This window comes from Rhinolophus hipposideros, assembly GCF_964194185.1.
Source record: "Rhinolophus hipposideros genome assembly, chromosome: 5".
Taxonomy (NCBI): domain Eukaryota; kingdom Metazoa; phylum Chordata; class Mammalia; order Chiroptera; family Rhinolophidae; genus Rhinolophus; species Rhinolophus hipposideros.
This window is the reverse complement of record NC_138051.1, coordinates 2,154,087-2,175,925: the sequence shown is the minus strand read 5'-3', so window position 1 is coordinate 2,175,925 and position 21,839 is coordinate 2,154,087. Positions and strand designations below refer to the sequence as shown.

Sequence of the window (21,839 nt, the reverse complement as noted above, 5' to 3'; positions counted from 1 at the left end):
AGAGTAGGGAAGAACAAACAGCCTGCAACCTGAGGTTTAACCATGACGGCTGCTTGTCAGAACACAGAATACACTTTCCTGATGCTAAGGTGTGGCAGAAGGAAGATCCCCAGGCTGGGAGCCAAGAGATCTGGGTTTTTATCCCAGCCTGCTATGTGACCCAACCATCTGAGTCTGCTCCCCAGTTCTCACCAGACTATTTCTAAGGACCCTCCAGCTCTCAACTGATACCCTCTCCCCTCCCCCACCCCAGGTGACCTCTGCTTCCTCTTCCTATTCTTACCTCCTCCTCAGCTCCAGCTGCTCTAGCTGCTTCCAGACTCTTCGAACCTGTGGCCTCAGGCCTGCGCTGCCTTCTGACTCAGGCAGCCCTGACCTTTGGGATCTGAGCAGGTGGCCTGGGTGGTTTTGCCCCATGAACTTGCTCTGAACTTTTGCATGTCCACATGTATGTCCCTTCTCCACTGCACACACTTGTACCCAGTTCTTGGGAAGACCAGAAACCAGGTTTCTTCAGAGAAGGTAGAGGGACCAGGTTTCTTCAGAGAAGTTAACAGCACCAAAGGGCTTCTTATCCCAAGTCAGGTGGCGCAGAGAGTCAGGGCAAATGCGGACAGCCCTTCCACCCCTCCAGCTCCTCTCTGGGCAACATACCATTCCTGGCTGGGAATGCTCACCCTATCCCACCTCCCAGGCCTTTCTTGAGGGAGATTTGCCAAAAAGGTTCAGAGCTACACACTGAGGTCATTTAGCAACCCCCCCAGCACCCTCATTCTTGGCTCACGATAGGGATGGGAAAATCACCCGTTCCTCAAACAGGTGTGGTGCCCTAACAGGAGTTGAGATAAATTTGTCTGGAATTTGTCCTTGATGGTTGCATCGAGATTAAGGGACAGGCTAAGGAGTTCTTCTTCATTCCACTACTTAATGCCACTAGTACTGGTCAAGGGATTCGGAGAACCTACTGTGTGCCAGGTATTTTAATACAGCCTATTCTAAGCCTTACAGCACCACTACTATAATGTAATTCCAGTTTTACTAAAATAAGGAAACTGAAGCTCAAGAAGGTCAAGTGTCATGCACAAGGCCACGTAGCCAGAAAGTGGCAATGAATGAATGATGTAACGGAGTGGCTGAATGGAGGCGTGCGATGGGCGCGACGGGCACTGGTTCGCGGAGCGCGGTGAGTACAGACAGTGCGCAGCGCCCCTGGCCAAGTCCCTGGAGGGCTAGCCCACGCAGGCCCTCGACACCCCGGGCTCAAGGGAGCGCAGGCTCCCAGAAGCGCAGCCGGGCTCTGCCCCCACCGCGCCGGCCGCCCCGCCCCCGCTCCGCCCCCAACCCGCCCCGCCTGGGACCGCAGACGGCGCCCGGCGGCGGCGCGAACGGCCGCGAGGAGGGTGGCTCTGGGCTCGGAGCTCCCCGCGACTTCCCGCGTAGGGCCTGGCCAGACAAGGACCGGCGGCCTCGGCGGCGCTGGAGGCTGCTGCCGCGGCCCTGGGCGGCGGCAGCCGGCAGCCGGCAGCCTGGCGCCCTGCAGGTAGGAGCTCGCCCGCTCGGTCGGCGCGGAAACTTGGGCCGAGTTTGCGGGAGGCGCGTGGGGAAGGGGCAGGCGGCGCTGCCCCAGGGCGCCCCTACCGGCCGGCCCGGGCATGGAGCGCGCCGGGCCTGGGCCAAGGTGGGGGCCGCTCCTGGCCGCCGCCCGCCCACAGCCCCCTGCACACGCGCTGCAGGCCCGGGGTCGCGCCGCTGCTCCTGCTCTCCCCGACTTCGAGGCTCCCGGGGCCGGTAGCGCTCTGGAGCTCCGGCGGGGCCCCGGCGCAGGGCTGGCGAGAAGGAGCGCGGGCCGAGCCCTCGGACCTCCCGCGGGGTCCGGCTCACGTGGACTGCCCGGGCGGAGCTGAGGGGGCGGCGGGGGTCTGGGCCTGTTGGGCGGCGGGCACTGAGGCACCGCGGGGCCCTGGACGCACCCTACTGGGACGGGGCGGCCCTGCGGTTTCCTTGCTACGGCTTGACTCACCCTCTGGACGCAGCCCAGGCCGGCGGGATCGCCCCGAGGCGGTGGCTGCCCGGCTTCTGCCGCCGGCCTGCCCCCTGCTCCGAGGCTCCCGCCAGTCTTTGGGTGTCGGTCGGTGGGGGCTCGGTGCGAGGGCCTGCCTGCGTGCACACGTGTGCCGGGGCCCGAGCGAGGCAAGAACGCAGTTCTGGAGGGGCGTGTGTGCAGATGTGGGCCACGCACATACTTGCAGGCACGGGTTTGCATGCGTGGCGGCGGCCTGTACATCAGCCTGCTGGGGTGCACGTGCGCCCTAGTGCCGCCGGGCAGAGCGTGGGGACACCCGGAAGCCCCAAAGCCAGGTCGGCTGAGGGCCCCAAGCAACAAAATTATAGGCGGGGAAGGCGGAGGAAAGTGGGTGGAGGCCAATCCGCTGACCCCTTTCCCTGTACTGTAGCCTGGGCTGCCCACTTTCCGTTCTAGCGGAAGCGGGGCCCAGAACCTCAGCTCCGGGATGTGTGAGAACACGGGGAGGGCTCCCAATCAGTCCTCTGAGAGAGGCCAGACGCAGGCCACAGTTGGGCAGGATCACTGTTCTTCCTGGTCTTTCCCAACGTCCATCCCGAGAACCCCTAGAGGTGGAAAAGGGAATTGGGCCACAAGCTGGCTGCCTCCGCTGCTGCTTAGGGTGGGGATGACAAAGCTCTGTTGGGCTCTTACGGACCATGCCCTGGGCCCTGGCTGAGCTTGGTCCTCCCAGCCCAACTCCAACCTCAGCCAGCAAAATGGCCCCAAGGATGATGTGACCCTGCGGCCTGGAGTCCCACCCTCCTCCAAGCAATTACTTGTTGTACCGCCTCACTACGTGTGTCAGGGAAGGAGACACCTACATTTGGCTATTGTGTTGAGTGGGGAGGAGCCTCGCTTAAGGGAGTGTGTACTGTGCTCTCCATCTCCTATTGTCGGGAGGTAAAGTCACCCCCTTCCCCTTCATAGTCCTCTGATGGCTCCCTGGGACACCCATTTCTCTCCTAAAGACTCCTGAGGGTGCCAAGTGGCCTCACCTCTCCTGGTTGGGTCCCGGGGGAGGGGGGGGTCTCAGGAAGTCTCTAGGGCAAAGGGCACACAGTGGGCAGAGCCCAGGAGAGAAGGATTCCTAGTACTGGAGGTGGGTATGGGGAGGCCCCAAGGAGCATGTGAGGGAGGTGAGACCAGAGCCAGCACTTAATTACTCCAGAGCTCCCCAGGGCAGAGGGCAGGGCTTAGCACCCCACGACCATACAACCCCTTCTTGCAAAGCTGCGTCCCCCTAGGGTGCAGGTCCCTGTTACAGGGCAATGCTGTCAGGCCTATGGTCCTGATGCCCCTTCCTGCTTTCTCTGGGGCATCCCTTTTCTAGGCTGGCCACCATGTGGGCCAGCTGTCTGAGAGTCCCACCTGGTTTCCTTGGTGCCATTAGGCTGCGATGGGAGTGGGCCCCCATACCACCTTTGGCTTTTCCTGTCCCCAAATGGGCTGGCCTAACTCTGAGCCTGTGTTTGTCATTGGCCACCAGCCAGAAGGGAGGAGAGGGCTGGAAGAAGGGGCTGGTCTTGGCTTGTTGGTGATAGAAACCTGTGACACCTGGCCCATGGCCTAATCATAGCAAGATTGAGCTGATTCATCCTTTTTAAGCCACCTGAGGGTTTCAGGAAACAGGGTGCTGGGGGGGATAGAGGCAGGTTAATGTGGTGCAACAGACTGGCCTCATAACCCCTAATGGATCACTGGGTGGTACCCGCTGCCTTGAGGAATCCCACGCTTGACCTCTCTGGGCCTGGGTTCGAATCCTTGCTTGACTTTGCTTCAGGGCCTTAGTCTTTTTCTGGCACTCAGTTTTAACATCAGTACAATGGGGGTAGTTGCCAACTAGTACTCTGTGGGCGGTATTGGCTCCCTCCCTGGACATTCACATCCTCCTTCCTCCCCACCTGCTTGTCCTGGTCTTGTGCTGCCCCCATGTGCCTTGGAATAGCCAACTGCAGCTTAGGGACTGAGACCAACACAGGCTCTCCCCTACAATTTTGGAGCCTTCCAGCTGGTGCCACAGCGCCATCTACAGGACAGCTTGGCTTCCTGCTGGGGGCGGGGCTAAAGTGATGCACCTGGCCACCTGAGGGTCATCTCCACCCTCTGGAACCAAAACAGTATTTGTGTTGCTCTGGGCCTAGGGACCTGGATTCCAGGCCTAGCTCCTGCCATTTTTAATAAGACTGGCAAGTCAGATCTTGTGTGGAACATAAGCAACTCCATTTTAAAGCTGATCTGCCATCTTGATATCTGGGTGAACCTGGCCCTATGACCCCTTTCCTTTCCCCTGAGTGAGCTCTGGAATATGTACACAGAGCTCTGGTCTGATTACAGGATTTCCATGAGTTCTCCCTTCGGGACAAGTTGCGCTTGAGTTATCTAGCTCTTACCTTGCTCTAGCACCAGGGCCTCACGGCACCTGATCCCTTCGATCACCCACATTCTCGCTGCATAGGTGAATCAAGCAGATGGTCTGGGGGGTGGAAGGTGCTGGGATCCATTTTGTTTTGCTGCTGCCCAGGACTGCGTTTCTGTCCATACGTTCCCTATTAATCTCATTAATCGACAAGCTGGACTTGTCTGCCTCATTCTTTGGTCTTGGCTCTTTTGGCATTTGCGGTTCGCTTTGCATATATGGCCCTCTTTGGAAACAGAGTGTCACAGGGAATCTGAATTTGTAGACAATGCCCGATGCCACATTTTGGCTGTAGTGGGCATCTTAAGATCACTATGGCATCTTAGAATAAGAGCTTGTCATGCGAAGTAGGAAGCCTGCCTCTCGTCCCATCTCTTTCATCAGTTACTTTGGGTTGAATGGGTCTCCTCATCTGTATATGGGGGAGGGGAGTAGCCAACGAAGTAATCTTCAGACTATGTCCTGCAAAGTCTGAAGCCCAACGACGGGCCTTGGGAGTCATGTGGAGGAAAGCAGAACAGGGGCTCCTAAGTGGAGGTAGGGGAGTATGTGTAGGGTGGCTACATAAGAATTCATTAACAAAGGGTTCTGCAGCTTAAAACTTACAGTTGGGAATCTCGGTGTTATATGGCTCATGCATGCATTCATTCATAGTCTTTATTGAGCATGTACTACCGTGTTTCCCCGAAAATAAGACCTAGCCGGACCATCAGCTCTAATGCGTCTTTTGGAGCAAAGATTAATGTAAGACCTGGTATTAAATAAGACCAGGTCTTATATTAATCTTTGCTCCAAAAGACGCATTAGAGCTGATGGTCCAGCTTGTTTTCAGGGAAACATAGTAAGTGCCAAGTTCTTAGGTGTGGCAATAAGCCAGCAAGAGCAGTGGTTCTGTATTGCTTACCTGTGGCCCGTTCTCACAGCCCATGCCTCTCTCCCTAACAGCCCATGCCTCTCCCTCTCTCTTCCAGGTCAGCAGCTGAGTAGCTGGGGCCCCGGAGGGCTTGAAGCCTTCACAGTGATGTCGGAGAAGCGGCCACTGGGCACCTTGGGGCCTGTGATGTATGGCAAGCTGCCCCGCCTAGAGGCCGACTCTGGGCCTGGGCACAACTTGCCCCCCTCTGCTGGTAACCAGGACCCCTGCAGCTACAAGGGTGCCTACTTCTCCTGCCCCATGGGGAGTGCTCCCAAAGTAGGGTCTGAGCGGTTGGCATCCTGGACCCCGTACCCACCCTTGTATCCTACCAGCGTGGCAGGACCCCCACTTCGGGGAGACAACGTGTTGTCTGGCTGCGTGCTCTACCGTCCACCAGCAGAGAGCTCTGAGAAGGTGCGGGACCCTGGTCCTGTCGAACTCCTGCCATTCAGTCCCCAGGCTCATTCCTACTCAGGCCCGCCGCTGGCAGCACCCAAACCTGTCTATCGCAGCCCTCTGTGTTACGGGCTTTCAGCCTGCCTGGGGGAAGGGGCAGCAAAGAGGTCACTGGATGTTGATTGGACAATGGTAACTGGGCCCCTAATACCCCCAGCCGACCCACCTTGTTCTCTGACCCTGGCTCCTGGCAAGGGCCAGTCCCTGGATGGCACCTTCTTGCGTGGGGTGCCAGCTGGGGGATCTGGCAGAGACTCCTCAGGGAGCTTCTCCCCGTGCCAAACATCAGGGAGCTTCTCCCCATGCCAGACATTCCTGGACAAGTATCGGACCATCCACAGCGCGGGCTTCCTGGCCTCCAAGTACACAGGTCCTTACTCTGGGGACCCTAAGCAGGCATTGTCCGAGGGACCCCCCAGTCCTTGGACCCAGCTGGCCCAGCCCCTAGGGCCAACCTACCAGGATACAGTACCGTCCCACTACCCACTGCCCCATCCTCCACAAGCCCTGTCTTGCCCTCCAGCCTGTCGCCACCCAGAGAAGCAGAGCAACTACAGTTCAGTTCCCCCACTGCAGCCTCTGGGAGCCCACAAGGGGGTTGGGTACCCAGCTGGTGGGCTGAACAGCCCCTACCTGAGGCAGCAGGCAGCCCAGACACACTGTATGCCCCCGCTGGGGCTGGACACTTACTCCTATTCCCCTGCTCCCCTCCCAGCACCCTCACCAAGCCTCAAGCTGGAGCCACCTATCACTCCACGGTGCCCACTGGACTTTGCCCCCCAGACTCTGGGCTTTCCTTATGCCAGGGAGGACCTCTCTCTCTGTGGAGCATCCCCGGGACTCGGAGGGTCACCGCCTTCCCAGAACAGTGTGCAGGCTGTGCCGCAGCCCAGTGCCTTCCAGCGGGCGTGCCAGCCTGTGCCTGCCAGCCAGCCATGCCCAGAGCCTGTGAGGCCTGCAGAGAAGCTGGTACGGGAAGCTGAGGACACGGTGTGGCTGCCCAGCTGCAGGAAAGAGAAACTCCAGCCCCAGCTCAGTGAGCACCCTGGGGCACCCATTGTTATCGCAGACAGTCCAGTTCCCCGAACCCCCCCGGCGCTCCCCCCGTGTGCGCAAGCGCGCCGGGCTCTTCCACGGAACGAGGCTGCGTTGCCGTCAGGCTCTCCGCCCATGCCCATTATTGACAACGTCTTCAGCCTTGCCCCCTACCGTGACTATCTGGATGTGCAGGCACCAGAGGCCGCAGGTGAGCCTGACCCACCCCCAGCTCCCAAGAACAGCCATGACAAAGACTCCAGGGGGACCCCTCCCGCCCAGGAGGCCCCTTCGAGGGTGCACTGCTCACTTAGGGAGGAGGTGGCACTGGACTTGAGTGTGAAGAAGTCAGTGGCAGAGTCTCCTATCAAGGTTTCTAGTCCTGCAGTGCAGGCCAAGCCCCCTGCAGCCATAGATGTGCCACCCCTGGGGAGCACAGTCCCTGAGGTACCAGTGACCACAGAAGCCACTCCAAAGACCAACTTCCACAGCTCTGTGGCCTTCATGTTCCGAAAATTCAAGATCCTCCGGCCCGCACCCCTGCCTGCAGCCGTGGTCCCGTCCGTGCCCACCTCAGCCCCTGCCTCTGCCCAGCCTTCGCCCACCCCTACATCTGTGCCCGTCGGACTACAGCTTCTCACCCAGCCCTTGCCCGTGGCCTGCTTCGACCTGCCGCTGCCCAGCCCTCCAGCTGTGGCTGTGGCAGCCACAGCCCAGACTCCTGCTCCATCGCCTTCTCCAGCTCAGCCTCCGATCCCAGCTTCTGCCCCTGCCACAGTGGACTCCCCAGAGCAGCACTTTGCAGGACTGCATGAGTCCTTATGTGACGCCATCTCAGGCTCGGTGGCCCACTCCCCGCCTGAGAAGCTGCGTGAATGGCTTGAGATGGCTGGGCCTTGGGGCCAGGCAGCATGGCAGGACTGCCAAGGTGTGCAGGGGCTGCTGGGCAAGCTGCTGTCCCAGCTGCAGCGCTTTGTGTGCACGCAGCAGTGTCCCTTCCCCCACGTGGTGCGGGCTGGTGCCATCTTTGTCCCCATCCACCTGGTGAAGGAGCGGCTCTTCCCAAGGCTGCCCCCTGCGTCCGTGGACCTGGTGCTGCAGGAGCACCGCGTGGAGCTCCGGCCTACCACACTGTCCGAGGAGCGGGCGCTGCGGGAGCGGGCGCTGCGGGGATGTACCTCACGCATGCTGAAACTGCTGGCACTGCGCCAGCTGCCTGACATCTACCCTGACCTACTCGGCCTGCAGTGGCGGGATTGTGTACGCCGCCAGCTGGGTGAGCATGCAACTGCCCCAGTCGCCACCGGAGCTGTGTGAGTGACAGGTGTGTGGCCTGTGTGTGCTCACAGCCAGAGGCTGAGGGGGTCCTGGGCCTCTGGAAAGGGCAAGGAGGCCCCAGAACTTGGGCCAGTGGGGGAGCTGGCCTTCCGGGTGGGCTCGGCCCCCAGGCATCCCTGAGAGCCTTCATAGCCTCTAAGCCTCTGAACATGCCAATTGCTCTATCCACATGGAAATGCTTTCCTGGCCATCCTAGCCCTGCGACCTCCCAAATCCGCCCCCCTCTGCCGTGCTTTCTGTGTCTTTGCTGCAGGCTGCTTTGGGCTCTTCGGGTCTGCCCTGGCCCTGTTTTCTATCTGATGTCATTTCCCGTGTCTGTACTGCCCAGCCTTCCCTGTTCTGAGCTCCCGCCCCAACACAGTTGCCTTCCCTGGTGTGCAGTTTTCAGTCTTCCCGAGTATTTGCAGTTTGCTTTTCGCAACTAAATGATGTCTGGTGCACATTGTCCTGCGTGTGCTCTGTGTGTCCCGGGGCCCCCCCTGATCCGTTCAGTAGCTTGAGCTTGCCTCCAGGAGCTGCTGCAGTGTCACATAGTGTGATACCATCTCACTCCTTCCTCCAGGACTTTGGTGGCGGTGCCCCACGGTGTCCGTCGCTGCCTCTCCTGCCTCAGATCTGGTGTCAATGCCCGAACCCCGCGTTGTCTCTCTCCACCCCCTGCCTTCTCACCACCAAGTCTGCCTGGGCTGTACCTGTAGAACTCTTCCTTGTCCCCTCCCTGTCCTGGCAGCCTTGCAAGCCCTGGCTTCTTACCTGGTTCAGGCTCCAGGTCCAGTGGAGAAGGGGCCTGGGGTAATGAGGGGCAGGTGTGGAGCTTGCAGTCTGGGTGATAAACATTGCTGACCCCGAAGCACTTAAGAAGTTGGGGTATTTGACCTAACGGTGAAAAGAAAATATAAATGTGAGCTTTCTGTGTTGAGTGAGAGACTGTGGGTGGGTGTCCTGCATCATTCAGAGGCCGCCCCAGCCCTGTCTGCTCCCTGTACAATTGGCTGTCTGTGGCCCAGAGACAGACGGGTCATTTATCCTGGGCTGCCTGCTGGACAGTGGGGCCCAGGTTCCTCACAGTGCCTGTCTGCTCTGAGTGGGCCTGCAGGAGTCGGACCTGGTGAGAAAATGATGGGCCCAGCTTCCTGCCACTGGCTGGATTTTGGTACCTCTGTCTCCACTCCCTCTCTGAGCTATGGGTCCTCCCCTCCATCTTTGGGGTGCCATGCCTCTGTGGTGTCCTTAGATAGTGTTCCCCGGGCAGCCTCTCTTCTAAGTAGGTATGCTTTTGGTCAGGAGTCCCCTCCCATACCCCGCTGTGTCTGGGCATTGCTTTCATGGCAGTCCCTGCCTGGGCTCCAGCAGAAAGATGGTGTTCTGTGCTGTATGGCCCTCTCTCCGTGCCTCAGTTTCCTCACCTGTACAGTGGGCCTTTGGACCAGGCTAATGGTTCCTGGCCTGTTGTGCCCCTTTCCTTTTGTCTTTGCACCCAAACAGCTTCCCCTGAGCGGTATCCTCATCAGATAGACCTCTGGCGTCACCTGGCGAGAAGCACGCCCTCCCAGCGTAATGGTCTGGCCAGTGGGCTCATGTAGGGAAGAAGGCTCTGATTCCTGTCACCCTGCTGGGGCCGTGCTGGCCTGGGACAGAATAGAACCACTGGTCTAGATGGCTTTGGAGGCCAGGAGATAGGACCTGGGGGTTTTGGGGTCTGTATCCTGACTGTGTTCATTTTCTAGGTGACGTGGAGGTTGAGGCTGGATCTGTGCCCTCCTCAGAACCCACCATGACCAGTAGTGAGCCAGAGAGCCTAGCCCTGGCCCAGAAGTCTTCCGTCTCCAAAGCCAGGAAGCCCAGGAGGAAGCCACCAACCCCTGGTCAGGAGAAAGCAGAGGTGACTGCTGGGGGAGGGTCCCGCGGTGCCTCACCTGTTCCTGCTCCCAGCACCAGCCCATCCAGCTCCACACTGAAGGCCCGCTTTCGCAGCCTGCTGGAAACCACCTGGCTCAGTGGCCTGGCACTGCCCACTTGGGGCCACAAGACCTCAGGACCAGCCCAGCCAGCGCCCCACGCACAGCTTTTGGGCAACCAGAGCCATTAGCTGTAGTGCTGGGGGCTGGTGCTGTTTGGACAGCTACTGTTTGGGGATCACTTTCTGTACCCCCTCCCTTCCACCTACACAGCTGCCCAGGGCCAGGAGTGGACATGCCCGAAGAGTTTCTCTGGCTCTCACCTGCGCGCCCCCACACCCCACACACCCCCACACCCCCGCTGGCATGACTGTCCCTGAGCTTTTAACTTGAGGCTTGCTCTTGGAAAAGACTATTTCCTGTTTCTTCTGGGAGAAGATGTGGGTTTTAGAGCCCAACTGACTTGGGCTTGGATCCTGGCTCCTGTGTTTCTTGCTGTGTGACCTGGCAAGTTACTTCCTCTCTTGAGCCCTCAGTTCCCCATTTGTAAAACAGGACAACACAGCCTACCTCACAGGGTTGTTGTGGGGGTGATGCCTGACACACACCCATCATGGTTTTCTCTCTGCTCCCTCCCTAGGACGGGCCCAGACCCCAGGCAGAACCCTCCTCCAATGGGACTTGGTTATCTTGGGGTGGTACAGTGGACAGTGTATATGACGCCCACACTTTCTAGAGTCGCCCCAGGGTTTGGGCCTGTAGCTCCCTGAGGGAGCCTGCCCTTCCCCTCCCCTGCTACAGGGGTGCAGGGGTATGGCCTGGGGCTGGCATCTTGGTTCTCGGCCTGCTGCTCTGAGGAGGTCCCAGGCCTGTCCTGAATTGACACTAGTGACTTCCCTGAGTGGCCAACCCCACCTGGTGTGTTATCCCAAGAAAGCTGTGTGTTTGCTGGAAGCCAGGGAGCCGCAGGACGGGAAGGGACAGCTGAGTGATGACAGCTCAGTTCTGGGAGGTCTCCAAAGATGTGGACTGAGGATGTCGCTGCTGTCCGAGCTGGAGCACCACTGTCCAAGCCTGCTGTAGGTCACCTCCTTACAGTGCTAAACTGAGCCGAGAGGCTGGCAAGCTGGGCTCGTGGCCTCTGAGGTTTGTAATAAGGGGGTGGGCCCTGGAGAGGGGCCATTAAACATTAAAGCATTTGGGTTGATTTTGGACCTGCAGCCTGGCTCTGGGGGTGGGGGTGGGGGTGGGGGTGGGGTCGGGGGCAGGTCGTAAGTTTAGTATGTCATCACTAGGTGCCTAGCCTTTCACTGGAACGTTGTAGCTGTCCTTGCTCCCAGCCCAGAAGGCTCTCTATGAACCTTGTCCCAGCTGGCTCTGGCCCCATGGGCCCTTGTCATGCCCACTGGCAGCCAGTTTTCTGCTTGGGAAAGCCCCTCCCTCCTGACACCTTTCTGGGTCCTGATGGCTGTTGGTCTGTAGCTCACTCACTGCCTGGTGAGAAATGCTGGTCACCAGGCCCCAGGACATGCCCCTCTCCTAGGAGCAAGGATGTGCCTGCCAGTTGCCCACTCCCCATGCTGGTGACTTCATCCTGGGGAAGGACAGCCCTTCCCACACTTTAGTTGGGCTTTAGAGGTTTGTTCTCAGCTGCTGAGGGTACTTCCTGCGCGATTTCCATTTCCACCCCATCTGCTCCAGGGGCTAGGCCAGGGGGCTAGCCTAACTTGGTTAAATCCAGTTACACATCCCTCCTGCACACAGCTGCGTCTCACGGCGGGAGCCTGGCCTGGCCCCAGGCGGCACTCACCCCGAGTACTGGACAGGCCGGAAGATAGGCAAGCCCAGCATATGGTCCCTGCAGCGACCTGGGGGAAGGGTGCTGTGGGAGCTCAGGAGGGCCCACCGCCTGGGGATAAGATGTCAGGTCCCAGAATAGCTGCTGCCTAAAGTGGGCCTTGCAGACCAGTAGGAAGGAGTAGTAAAAGCAGTTGTGAAGTGGTGTGAGTTGAACAGCCTAGAGGTGTGTCTGGGAAAGGGAAAATATCTTGGGTGTCAGGTACAGGGAACTGGACAGGAGGGGTGGGGCCCGAAGCCATGGCTCCAAATCCAACAAGCTTATAGCACTCAGGCAACTCATTCAGTCCTGGAACCTAGAGAATAGGGGTTGTGGTCCGTGTTGTCGACAGAAAACCAGTGTGGAGAGTTGGAAGCACCGGAGCCTACTTGTGTAGGAGGAAAGGGTGGTGACAGGCGGGGTCACTGGATCCCCCAGCCAGCCACACGCAGCCTCACCCACCTCGGCAAGGCCTTGTTAGATTGGGCCGTTTCTCCTTTATTTTTTACCGTTTTCCCTTCCTTTCTTCTTCCATCCCTTCCAGGCATAAATCTTGCTTATGGTTACCATGGTTTCAGGGCAGGGTCTGAGGTCTCAGGACGGCAGGGCTGCTCAGCTCCCGAGTCCATCTGTCTGCTTGTGTTCTAGAGGGCCATAATGGTGCAGAGGCTGGGTTAGTCATGTCGCGCTGGACCCAACCAAGGGAGGTGGCTGCTCCCCACGGGACAGCTCTGTCCTGGGAGCGTCAGTCTGAGGACAGAGACCTGGCTGGAACAGAATTGCTCAGGACTCCTCTGAGGGAGGCAGTGCTCCCTCCAAAGCCCGTCCCATTCCTTGGTGAGAGCTGAGGAAAGGGAAGTGTGTGGTGGAGGGAGCTAAACGTGCTTGTCCTCCCTCAGGGAAACGACTGAGACCCACTTGTTTCCTTGGTGAAATGTGGCTCATCTGGCCCCATGGTTCCCCTGTAACCGTCCAAGGCTCCTGGGCTGGGCTGTGCCCAGGCAGTACTTCTCAGACAGAATCACCTGGAAAATGATGTCCGGGCACCATCGAGAACTGGCTTAGGTAGAACCCAGGAATCTGAGTTTTAATCAAATTGCCAAGACGATTCTGAGCCAGGTGTTCAGGAATCATTCTGAGCATCGTCGACCACTCTAGGTTACAGACGGGGAGACAGAGGTCTAGGAACTTGCTAATGGTCACATCAAGTCAGGGGCTGTGACAAGACCCGGAGCCAGTCCTGAGGACTCAGGGCCAGCCGGCAAGCCAGAAACCAAAACGTCTACTCCTGGCTCTGCTCCATCCTCCTCTGCTGCCACTGGGTAGTCATCTACAGACCCTTTGCTTCTCAGAGCAGGCTGCTCTCCAAGCCCTAACTGTAGCCCCTCGCTCCTACCTGTAGTTCAGAGCTGGGACTCCAAGCTTGGTGGCTATTTCTCCTGAAACCCTACAAACCTCCCTCTGCCAGAGGGACCCGATCTTCTGCCAGTCTTTCGTCTGCTGACCTCAGCTCTTCCTCCTGAAGTGTCCCCAGTGAGGCCTGGCTGTCATCCACCCTGAATGGGAAAGAGACCCTAGAGACGGCGCCTACTCAGGGAGGCCTGGGTCCCCCACAGACCTGGATCCTGCCTGTCTTCCATAAGGCTCAGCTCCTCCCGCATGTGAGAGAGCCAGGGCAGCTGTGCCCAGCCTTCCCTGCCATCCCTCAGCTTGCCACCTGCTGGCCCTGAAGACACCCCAGGACCCCGCTTACAGAGGCCAGGTCTTCCCCAGCCCTGCCTACTACCACTCCAGTGGCCTCACGCCCAGCAGGTAGCAAGGGTCCCCAGCTGCTAAAGGACTGGTCTTTACCAGATATGCCTGGTTCTCCCCCAACACTGCCTTCTGGACCACTGCTTCTGGGCGCCCAGTCCTTTCTGGTTGTTGCCAGCTTGGAGCCTTCTTCCAGACCTGCTTCATCTGGAGTTAGCTTACCCTTCTGGCCTCAGGGCACCTCTGGCCCCAAGCCCCAGACAGCCTGGTCCCCTCCGGAATTCCTCAGGACTCCTGGCTCAGCTGATGCCGTGCTCTGCACATGAGACTTGCTTTCCATAAAGCCCCAGCTGGTAGCCCTGTTCCCTTCTGGTCCCCAGGCCCACCCCCCTGATGTAGGCCACAAACCCACCCCTACAGAGGAGGTGCTAAGGCTTCTGCACCACTTCCTCTTGCACTGGTCTTCCTCCCTCTGGAGCCCCTGTCAGGAACCTCGGGGGGACACAGCCCAATCCCTCTCCCCCATCACCCATGGGGGTTCTGGGTCCAGCATGGTCCTGACTGCTAGCGGACCCACACCAAGGCCTTGGCCTAGCCTAGCCGTGTAGTCCCCTCCTTTCTGACTGCTGGTCCTTCCACAGTGTAGACGCTTGAGTCCTGGGCAGGGAAGTAATGACGCCCCAAAGGTTCCTCTCAAGCAGAGAGGCTGTTTGACACCAGGCCCTGGCTCACTGGGCTGAGCGGGGCAGCAAGTCTCCAAGGCCACCTGGGCAGAGGGACTCGGTCCTGAGGAACCAATGCTCACAACTCCTGCCATGTTCCTGTCAAGCATTCTACCCCAGAGACCCAGCTATCCTCCTAACACGACTTCTGGGACCCCCATCCTGACTCACCCAGGGCCGTAGAGACCACCTCAGGAGGCTACAACCAGCTGGAAGGGGTATCCAATATACTGCACCCCTTTATATGGTACCCACTTTGGTGGGAGGGAACATGGCTCTGGGGAGTCGGCAAGTGCCGTCTTCCCCAGCCCCGAGCAGGTGGGTTCTCAGCTCAGGAGTCTGACCAGGTGAGACTGCCTGAGTCCAGTGCAGTCCTGCCCTCTAGCAGAGCCTCCCACCATGTTTGTCTTTGCAGCTGGCTAGCAGGCGCAGAGCCCCAGTGATGTCTGGGTGGCCTGTGTCCCCATCCCCAAGAGGAGATGGCTCCCGTCCTGGCCTGGACTTGGCTACCTTCAAGTTGGAAGCCACAGCTAACAGAAGGCTCTGGCACGGCCTGCCCACGGCCAGGGCAGGTACCATGTCAGGCTCCAGACCTGACCCTCAGGGTCCCTTGCTCTCCACTTCTATGTCACACAGGTCACCTGTGCACAGCTCCTGAGGAATACAGGCTCTGTCAGCGTCCGGCACGGACAGGAAGGAGAGGCTTGCCATCTGAGTTATGGGCAAGTCGATGGAGAAGCCTGGTTTAAGGGTCGGTGGAAGAGGGCCTGAGGTAGAATGTCTGGGCTTCCTCTCTCTGCTTAGCTTCCCTTCTTGGCCCTCAAGGCAGTTGCCCCCCATGTTGCTTACCTGCTCCAGGAACACACCATACTGCCCTTGGTCATTCCCTCCCTAGAGTGTAGCCTACTGTCTCCCGTGGGACTGAGGGTTTTGTTTTGCCCCAGGGTCCATGTGAGATGTAATTAGCCCTGATTTCCTCAACACAAAGCCAACGGGGGCAGAGACGTGGGGCAGAAATGCACGACGGTTGGTTCCTCCACAGCCCAGCTCTTAATGGCAGGTCATGCCCAGTGGATGGCAAGCTTAGAGGCCCCCTCTTTCTTGTCTTCTCTCATCGGCTCAGGTGCCCGCTGTCCTCTATGCCCGGCTCCCAGAAATCCACAGGTTGTTTCTAGTGAGTCTTCTCGGCTCCCTGGGGTTGGATGGAGCTCAGGCCTAGGGTTTGGGGCCCTGCCTGGCCTTCAAGGCCCGTCCAGGCTGAGGAGGCTCCTGGGCCAACAGTGCGACTACCACCCTCTGGCCGAGCCCTTTCCATACCCGCTGCTACAACCAGAGGTAAGGCTGAGTCTAGAGCCAGGTGGGGACACGCTGCCCCAGCTCAGACCTCCCACACTCTGTGGCAGCCCAAGTATGCCCATGCATGGGGGCTACTTTTCCTGGCGCGTGGACCTGGCCTTGCCGAGCCTGCTGGTGACTGGGGGGGTGCCTGCTGACTTCCAGAACATACCCACCCCCCCCACACACATTTGTCCCTCCTGGGTTCCCTGGCAGCCCCTCTGAAGATGTCTGTCCCTTTACCCCTCTGACTGTCCTGGGGCCCAGCTCAAACCTTCCCTGCCCTAAGAACCTTTCCATGAAGCATTGCCCCACCCTCACACACCTCACTTTATAGCTTTTGGTGGGGGCTTCTGTTGAATCTACACTACCGACCTGGTAGGAAGTATCACGGGTTGGGTTTTAGGGGACGGAACATGAGGTTCTAGACTAGGACCCAGATAGTGGTAACTCCCATAGGGATGTCTCTCATCTGCCTCAGCCTCACCTTCCAGGACCGGCCAGAGCCCTGCTTCCTCTGGCCCAGTGCCTGCTGAGAAGTGGGGTTGCCTCTGCTACCTAACTTGACTTTCAAGGCAATACTGACATCCCCAATGAGACAGGGGAGGACTGAGGCCCAGCATGGGGTTGCCCCAGGTCACAGACAACAGGAGTGAGCAGAGCTTGGGCCATGGCCCCGTGGAGGCTGGGCTAGCTTCTTTCCCAAACTGTCATCTACCAAAGCCTGGGGCTGCATGCCCTGTCCCCTGGTGTGTGGGGGAAGAGTGTTCCCACCTCCCAGATTTAGATTTGTAAAGCCCCCACCATGGGGATGTGTGGTGGTCAAGAAGGCAGGCTCTGGATTCAGATGGCTGGGGTTCAAGCCCAGCCCTGTCACTCTGTGACTTTGAGCAAGTCACTGAGCCTCTGTGCTTCCCTTTCCCCAGCTGTGTGATGGGGATAACAGTGCCGTTTCAGAGGTACTGGATGTGTGAACGGGGACTTCTGCAGGAGGTGGCAGGAGAGTGATCTAGGCAGCCTGCTTGTTTCCCTCTCTGAGCCTCTTTGTATTCATCTGGAGAATGGGGCTGCTCTGCTCCGGGACTGCTGTGAGAATTAAACAAGTCTGTGTCCTGCTGTGGTGGACCGAGTGTGGGAAGTGTGTCCTGCATGTCCTATCTGCCCACAGGGACGACCCCTTAGGAAAGACTCCTTGGCATGCCAGGCCCCTGCACCAGCCTGCAGACCCTCGAAGTCCGTCCAGCCTGATGGCCATCTGGTGGGCTCATCTTTCCCGGGGGTTCTGTCTCCTTATGTGTGGTAGGTTCTGTCGCACCACCTCCAAAGAGGCCACCTGAGCTGCATGGGTTCCCTTCCCTGTGTCCCCTCCTAGAGTCTGTGCCACCTCCTAAAACCTGCAGCATTCACTGGGTGTGTCTGACATCTACCTTCCTGCAATGCCTTCCATGAGGTTCCACACAGCCTGGGTTGTGGAGGGCCAGGAAACAAAAGCCCAGACAGGGGAGGGGCTCAGCTCACCTCAGTCCTCAGGCTCTGTGCCTGGTTATTCCACGCCCTTCCCTCCCAGGTCACCTCCAAGGGCTTGTGTAGTAATGGAGGTAGCTTAAGAGAACAAGGCTGGAATACCCTTTCTCCCTCCCAAAGATGAGAAACAGTAATGGGGATGTTTTACGTATAATGAAAGCTGGGGAGCATCTTCCAGCATCCCCTCCTCTACACTGGCCTGCGCTGCCCTGTATTCAGAAGATGTGGCTGCATGGAGAGAGGGGCTCCCTGGGATATGTGCATATATCAGGCTACAGCCTTGGGGGTGGGGGGTGAGCACAGGGGCCCTTCAGGGTAGGAATGAGAAGTTACAGAGGGACCTGCCACCCGCTACAGTCAACCCCAGTGTGGTGACTTGCCTGCCCACCCTCTTTGGCATTTGGTGCCAACTGCTGGGTTAGGCCAGGCTAAGCCTGGTCTGGGTCCTGGGCTCCTGGGTCCCCTGCAGGTGGGGAAGCCTTTGGGGCAGTATGTACTTGAGCCCCCCTGCCCTCCCAGATCCTGGGTTCAGAGACCATCCCCTGTGCCCATGCTGCCAAACAACTCTGCTTCCGGTGGGCCCAGGGGCCATCGGAGCTTTGTGGATCAAGGCCTTTGCCTCCTGGGAGATGCCAACGCTGCCCTGTCTGCTACCACCCCCTGGAGGCCAGTGGCTGGGTTCGGCCTCAGTCCCAGACCTCCCCAGCCAGGATCGCCTGCTCTCTGACCCTGGCTCGCCTCTGCAGCCCCGAACCTCCCCTGGCACAGCTCACACCCGCAGCACTCTGCTTTGCTACGCAGCAGCCAGGCCTCAGCTCAGCTCCCAGCACCCAAGCCTTCTGGTCTGAAGCTGCCCCCAGAAGTCCTCGTTCCCTCCCAGCACCCTGTCAGCCTTCTGCCCCGGCTGCCTCCTGTGGGCTCTACTCCGTACTGCTCCTGTCCTCACATTGGATGAATGCCTAAAACAAAAGGAATTTTTATACCAACTTCTGATTGCCCCTTGTCATTTAATTTTCCATACCTCAAAAGGACTGGAGTTTCACTTCCTTAAGACCAGTAATACCTCCAGGCCCCCTGTGCCAGGCCAGGTGTCGGGGAGCCAGCTCTGTTCCCTATCCTGTGACCTCTGAGGGGATGCAGTCTTCTCTCAGAGCTCTAGGGGAGGGACGCCAGGCTGTCATCGCCATGTGCTCCTGGGCCTGCGCTGCTGGGCAATCCTAGGGCCTGCCTCAGACTTAGGGACAGGTGTGTACAGCTTGGACCCTGCCCCTTCCTCCCCGGCTGCTCCCTCGTCTGTGCTGTGCCCCACTGTGAGCACTGGCTGGATCCCCACCGCCCTGGCATGGCCCTGGCCCTGCAGGGAGAGAAGACAGCACAAGGAGAGGCAGACTGGGGGCCCCTCGCCTGGGCCTAGGTCCTTGCTGTCATTGTCTGGCTGTGTGTGCTAGGGGTGGCCCTGCCTCAATTTCCCCATCTTCAGTGAAGTGGAGAGGTGGGAGGCCTGTGCGAGTGTGGGAAGCATTTGGATGGGGCCTGGCCCCAGTGAGCACGGACGTGGTAGTGAGGATTTTCTGAGACTGCACCCACCTTGGGTGTGGGGAGTCTGTGGTTAAAGCGCAGGTGGTCTCCCCAGTCTGGGGGTGTGAGTGACAAGCTGTTGCTTTCCTCCATGCCCCCTCTGTCCCAGCCCTGGGAGTCCAGGCCTTGGGAGTCTGAGGAGGAAAGAAGCCCCTTGCTGTGTGGCTCTGGCTGGTGCCTGCCCTCTCTGGCTCTGGGCTCTGTCTGTGGCTGTAGGAGGAGAGGCCTGCAGTTTGCGTTTCAGTGGAGGGAACAGCGGCATGAAGGGTCACCTGGGGGCAGAGAAAAGAGGGCAAAAACCAGGAGTCTGGAATAACTGAATGTATCCTGGGACAGTGCTGCCTGCCCTCCCTCACATCCACCTGGCCCTGGGGCTAAGGGGGAAACTCAGTTGGGGTCACACGTGTCCCTGTTTCTTGGAGGTGCCACTGGCTGGTCCTCATGTGGGGGAGGTAGAGAAGGCAAGCTCCCTCCCCCGGACTCCCTGGCATGTGCCGTCCTAGTTCTATCTGCCAGCCCCATACCCCTCCACGTCACATCTGGAGGTCAGGGGAAGGCTGGGAATGGACTGGGGTGAGTGGGGCCTGCTCAGAGGGTTCTGCTTTACCACTTTTGGGTCATCCTACCCCCATCCCCTCACCCATGGCAGAGCTTTGAGCTTTTGGGCGTATTGGTTTTACCACCCAGGCTTTATCGACACCCACTGGGAACTGTCTGCGACCTTGGCGGCTGGAGGACAGACCCCATCCACAGAGTAAATGTCCAGGGAGAGCAGAAACGGTTGAGCTCATCCCTGTCTGGAGAGGATCCTCAGGCCTCGGCATGTGGCCACCCTGGGGGTGGGGCTTCAGGCCCCCAGGCTGAGTGCTCCGAAGCGGGCACTCCATCACAGTGCCTGCAACAGGAAGGGTAGAGCTGCTGGCATCAGGCTGAGCCCCGGATGGAAACCCTTCAGCTCCAGGTGGAGGGCTCAGGTGGAGTGAGTAGGAAAGGGGCCAGCTCACCCCTCAGCTTGACTCAGAGGTCAAAGGCCCATCAGGCCCCACCAATCCCCCGAAAGAGCCCTGGCCTAGCCAGACATTCACTAGGACAAAGGAGAGGCCAAGAAACAGGACAAGAGCCACAGGATAGTTGGGGATGGGGTTACCTGGCCAGCTTGAGGTTTCAGAGCGGGTGACACCTAGAGCAGAGCAGGAAGATGACGGCTGGTATGGGTCCCCATCCTCCCAGACCGCAGACCTCTTAGAAGGCAAAGCCGGGCTTGCAGAGAAGTCCCAGGCGTGGTATCCAGGCCCAGAAGTTGCTGCGGGAACAGTTAGAGCTGGAGATGCCTTGGAGAGTTCCCAGGAGGACTCAGGGCCAGGCCTCTGGCCTAAAGACCCACTGAGGCTGAGTGGAGGCCGGGAGGCAGGCAGGGGAGGCAGTCTTTATAAGCAGGGCAAGCAGGGGCAGCAAGGCGGCGAGCCTGAGGCAGGAGGCAGATGGGGACGTGGGATACAGCCGAGGGAAGAGACCTGCAGGGAGAGGGTCTGGGGTGCCCATGTGCAGCAAGAGGCCCTCAGCTTCCTGCAGGGGGCGCAAGTCCAACGCAAGGCCCGGGCTGGTGCAGCCCTGAAGGTGATGTCCTCCCTGGCGGTCAGAGGGTTCAGCCTGGCAGGAGGAGTGTCACGGATGTCAGGGGTTGGACCACCCTGGGAGGTCAGGTCATCTCTTTCACTTCCTGCCCCACCCCCAGCATCCAGTCCTGATCCCTGTGTCACCAGAGCCACCATGGACTTATTGGAACTCCAAAGTTCTGCAGAGGTCTGAGGACAGTGGTTAGCTGGGGGTCAGGAGAGGACGAAGAGTGTCCCAGCTCTACGGAGCCTTGTAGGGTTCCTTCCATGAGGCTCCAGTCTCCTGCCTCTCCCTCCCCTTCACCCCATCCTTCACATATCTCGTCAGCATCCCCCAAAGTTCCTGGGACTCGGGATTCAAGCCCTTAGTGAAGAGTTGGTCCAGGATCTGCAGCTGACCTCACTTAGCACCAGCTCTGCATTCTCCCCAAGAGCCATGCAGGGGGTGGCATCAGCCTAGGCCCCTCTCTGGGAGCCCTGGGGTAGGACCAAGCTCTAGCGTTCTCATCCAGTGATCGGCCAAATCTAGTCCAAGGACCCAGTCCAGCCCACTACCTGTTTGGGTACAGCCCATGAGCTGAGAGTAGTTTTTACACTTTTAAATGATTAAAAAACATCAACAGTAAAATAATGTTTTGTGACACATGAAAGTTGTGTGATGTACAAACTCTGGTGTCCAGTAGGTTGTGCTGGCACACAGATACACGCCCACTGCTGGGAAGAGTGGGGGGTCGGCTCCAAGACCCTCTGGCCTCCAGGACTTCCTCTCTGATCTCTACAGAAACATCTCGCTCAGCCCTGCTCTCATCTAACTAACGCAATAATGCCACATAACTCTGCTCAGTCCCAGGGCTGCTGTAAGAAGGGCCTGCTGATAATTCAACTTATGCCTTTTTGGTTTTATTTGTACCTTTCTCTGCTCTGGTGGGAGACATGTAAGAAAGCCATTCCCTGGTCAGGGGTTCTATTGGGGCTTGTGAACATAAACAGTGCAGCCCTCTTTAAGAGGATGGGTGTGTGGGGAGCTCCAGTGTCTGCTGAAAGGGGTGTGATGGGCCCTCTGTGCGGAGGTTGAAGAGGGAACGTGCCCCATTGCTGGATGCTGGCTCCCTAGGGAGGGGGAGAGAGGGTAGAGACCCAAACCAATCCCACAGTACCCTGGGCTGCTGGCCCCCAGGGCAGCTGTGTGTGTGGCGCAGGGCAGAGCCCCGTGAAGAGGCTGCAGTGATGGGGCAGGTGGGGCTGGCCCAGCACCCTCTGTGGCTGCTCCCAAGAGCAGCTCCAGGCTGTGTAGCTGGAGTAGACTGATTGGACCCAGAACTCTCCTAAGTTGGGTGTTGAACTGATGCCC

At 58.9% G+C, this 21,839-nt stretch overlaps 1 protein-coding gene across 2 annotated transcripts; it reads left to right on the top strand.

Moving 5' to 3' along the window:
• The first annotated feature begins 1,359 nt into the window (after positions 1-1,359).
• LOC308497613 (uncharacterized protein C15orf39) lies at positions 1,360-11,337 on the top strand. Of its 2 annotated transcripts, none has more exons than XM_081048483.1 (3): positions 1,360-1,540; positions 5,453-8,164; positions 9,954-11,331. In XM_081048483.1, exons 2-3 carry the CDS (start codon positions 5,503-5,505, stop codon positions 10,313-10,315), a joined length of 3,024 nt encoding a protein of 1,007 aa, XP_080904609.1. In that variant the 5' UTR covers positions 1,360-1,540; positions 5,453-5,502; the 3' UTR covers positions 10,316-11,331. The 2 variants fall into 2 exon arrangements, with proteins under 2 accessions (XP_080904609.1, XP_080904610.1); XM_081048484.1 differs by having other exon boundaries at positions 1,362-1,540; positions 5,453-8,212; positions 9,954-11,337.
• The last annotated feature ends 10,502 nt before the right edge of the window (positions 11,338-21,839 follow it).